Here is a 3,116-nt window from a genome sequence, read left to right as displayed (position 1 = left end):
AAAAAAAAAAAAAGAAAATGAGGGGGGAGGGGGGGGGCATATTTTACAAGGCTAAATGTTGGACAGTCAAAACTAAGTAACAAGGAAATAGGTTTATGTCATTGGAAAAAAAATAGTAGGATCTCACGTTATGTGGGTTGGATATTTGTGGAGAAGGCTTATAGAAGTGTAGGTAAGGACAGAAAATCAGATGGAGTGTGTTCATATAGACCATTGGTGGTCTGAAGATAAAGATAGACACTATGGGGACATCTAATCCGCTTAGTAGGACAAGGTTTAGTTGTTGTGGCTATCTGGTTGTCATTGTAGGCTCTCTGGATTATCTTCACGCCGGCTTTGTTTACATAAAATTTGTTGTTATTTGATAGGAAACAGATTTAGGGCTGGTTTATAGTGAAGGGATAAGTTGGGATCAGGAAGGAGGGGCTGCCAGGCTGCAGTCTGGAGGAACAGCAGCTGAATTTTTTAAAAACTGCTTAATCAGTTAGGACTGGTGTTTGAAAGTTTGAGAAAATTGGTTAGAAGGTTGCTAAAAGTGTGAGCAGTACAAATAGGAAGAGTGAGATCAATAATCTTATATCTCTATCCATTTATTTGTACCAGAATCCCTCAGAACCAGAAATTATCCCAATTGTACTTAATGTTCTCAATACATTGTCAAGGATACCTGATTCAGTACACACAGTTCCTACAATTCTTCCTGTATCTTATACCAGTTTTAACAGTATTGATCAATATGTAATTCTCATAATTCTCTGCAGACGAGTGGAAAAACTTTCTAGCCCGAATCCGCCATGATGAAAATGCTCCTGACACAGAGCTTTTTGATAGTGCTAATGATATCCTTGAATTGCGTTTTTGGGCTTCATATCGTGGACAAACACTGGCCAGAACTGGTAATTTTCGACAATGATTTTTATTGTGCCTTCTTAGCTGATGTTTTAATTTCTTGTCATATTCAATATTTGAAATTTGTTTGCTGCATTTGATCGATTTTCTTTTAGAAGGGTATTTTACATTCTATTGGATTATATTGAATACTGCATTTAATGTTTCAAATCTTGATCATTCTCTGTTCTTTCTTGTTTCAAATTTACAGTTCGGGGGATGATGTATTACAGGAAAGCTCTTATGCTTCAGACATATTTGGAGAGGTTAACGGTTGGAGGTAAGTTCATAAGACTCCTTCATATGTTCTTTATATGCATGCTAGTAATTTTTCATCTTTTTCTCTTTCTTTTTACAATTTAGATTTGGAGGCTCCAGCTAGTTCTGATGAACTGTCTGATACACGTGGGTTTGATTTGTCCCCTGAAGCACGTGCTCAGGCAGATCTTAAGTTCACTTATGTTGTGACATGTCAAATTTATGGTAAGCAGAAAGAAGAGCAAAAGCCTGAGGCTGCTGATGTTGCTTTACTTATGCAAAGGTTAGTTCAATTTCACTAATCAACTTGTATTAGCAATTAACTACTTCATTGTCTTAATTATTCAAGTTGCATAGTTCTCTAGCTCAGTATCTAATTTGTAATTCTTCATGCCCTTAGAAATGAAGCTCTTCGTGTTGCTTTCATTGACACTGTTGAAACTTTAAGAGATGGAAAAGTAAACACTGAGTACTACTCAAAGCTGGTGAAAGCTGATGTCAATGGGAAAGACAAGGTGCCATTCTTCTGTACCTTCCGTCTTATTTAGTGTCTTTTGTTCTTGTTTTTTGCTGGTATCTACCTTCTCTATTTTCTAGCAACCTTATCATCAGCATTAATTCCCCCCATTCCGAGTACAAGGGTGAATTTTCAATCACTTGATTTTTCACTACTTATTGTATGTCTTCTTAAACCAAACCTTTATTGTTATTAATTGCATGGAAGCAGTTACATTTTCCCTCCTAAAATTATCGATTAGATTGTTGGAAAACTTAATTGAAGCTACTATTTTCCAAGGTCCAAACTTGGTTGGTCTGTTTGTGCTTGCACATTTCAAATGGTTTTGATTGAACCATATAGTTGATGGATTTGACATCTAATCATATCATTTCATTTTTTATTTTATCTTTTATCTATGAAGCTTCTGCATAATTTCCTTCAGATTTCTATGGCATCTTTTATTATTGTCATTCACTTCAAACAATTAAATATATCTTTTCCCTGTTTCTTTTACATATAGAAAACCCTGAACTACCTATCCCTAAAAATAGCATGTATTGAACACCAGAAGAAAACCACAAGAATGATTCTATTGTATAACAAATTCAGGTTGGAGGAATCTCGCTTCAAGATGCAAGCATTTTGTCATGAAACCATCTCTTCTGAAAACTTAAGCTGTTAGATAGAGACATATAAATGGTTATACATCTAGCACATTTGTTTCAAACCAGGCTGTAAAACCCCAAAAGCAGAACACTGTCACCAATCTTTATGTTGTAGAATGAGTTTGTTAGAATCAGAAAACTTTATACAAACAGAATTAAGTCCCACAAAATTTTAAAACTGTACATATATATTGATTGGCGGTGTTTGCTTGCTAGTGCTTTGCAACTTATGGCTGCTGTGTATTAACTACCCACTTTTAGATTCACTGATTTTAATGATAAAAATTGGTAAAAAAAGAAAATAAATAAATAAATAATAATTATATAATGTTTTCATGTGTAATGTATGAAATGCATAAACCTAAAATAGTTGGTCTATATCTATCTGTTTAGTTCAAAATGTCAGAAAATTTACTTGCACAAATTAGCATTTGTGGCTTTCAAGTATACTCTTCTGTATTTCATCTATTCTTAGGCTACTTTCATGATGTTACTCTCTTTAATGAATTACACCACTTTGTGTAGTTTTACTTAATTGAGCATTTATCACAGGAAATATACTCGGTAAAATTACCTGGGAATCCCAAAATTGGAGAAGGGAAGCCTGAGAATCAAAACCATGCAATCATATTTACTCGGGGAAATGCAATCCAGACAATTGACATGAATCAGGTGATAAAGTGTTTTTACATTTGTCTCTAATTCATTTGATTCATCTAAAAAATTTGTGAAGCCTTTATAATCTAGTTTGAATTTCTGCACCCTCCTAAACTGTCCTGTGTTGTGTGCCATACTTTCCTGTAAGA

The 3,116-nt window shown here is 34.4% G+C and overlaps 1 protein-coding gene across 4 annotated transcripts in view; it reads left to right on the top strand.

The window, feature by feature from the left end:
• Positions 1 to 3,116, top strand: part of LOC107617394 (callose synthase 9) — a 32,325-nt gene that overhangs the window by 18,234 nt on the left and 10,975 nt on the right. For all 4 annotated transcript variants that reach the window (XM_016319150.2, XM_021110875.1, XM_016319152.2 and 1 more), the window contains 5 exons: positions 762 to 896; positions 1,100 to 1,168; positions 1,252 to 1,429; positions 1,547 to 1,661; positions 2,863 to 2,982. In XM_016319150.2, the coding sequence (XP_016174636.1) occupies positions 762 to 896; positions 1,100 to 1,168; positions 1,252 to 1,429; positions 1,547 to 1,661; positions 2,863 to 2,982 (617 nt within the window). The remainder of the gene's footprint in view (positions 1 to 761; positions 897 to 1,099; positions 1,169 to 1,251; positions 1,430 to 1,546; positions 1,662 to 2,862; positions 2,983 to 3,116) is intronic.

This window comes from Arachis ipaensis, chromosome B09 (assembly GCF_000816755.2).
Source record: "Arachis ipaensis cultivar K30076 chromosome B09, Araip1.1, whole genome shotgun sequence".
Taxonomy (NCBI): Eukaryota; Viridiplantae; Streptophyta; class Magnoliopsida; order Fabales; family Fabaceae; genus Arachis; species Arachis ipaensis.
This window is presented reverse-complemented; position numbering and strand designations above follow the sequence as displayed.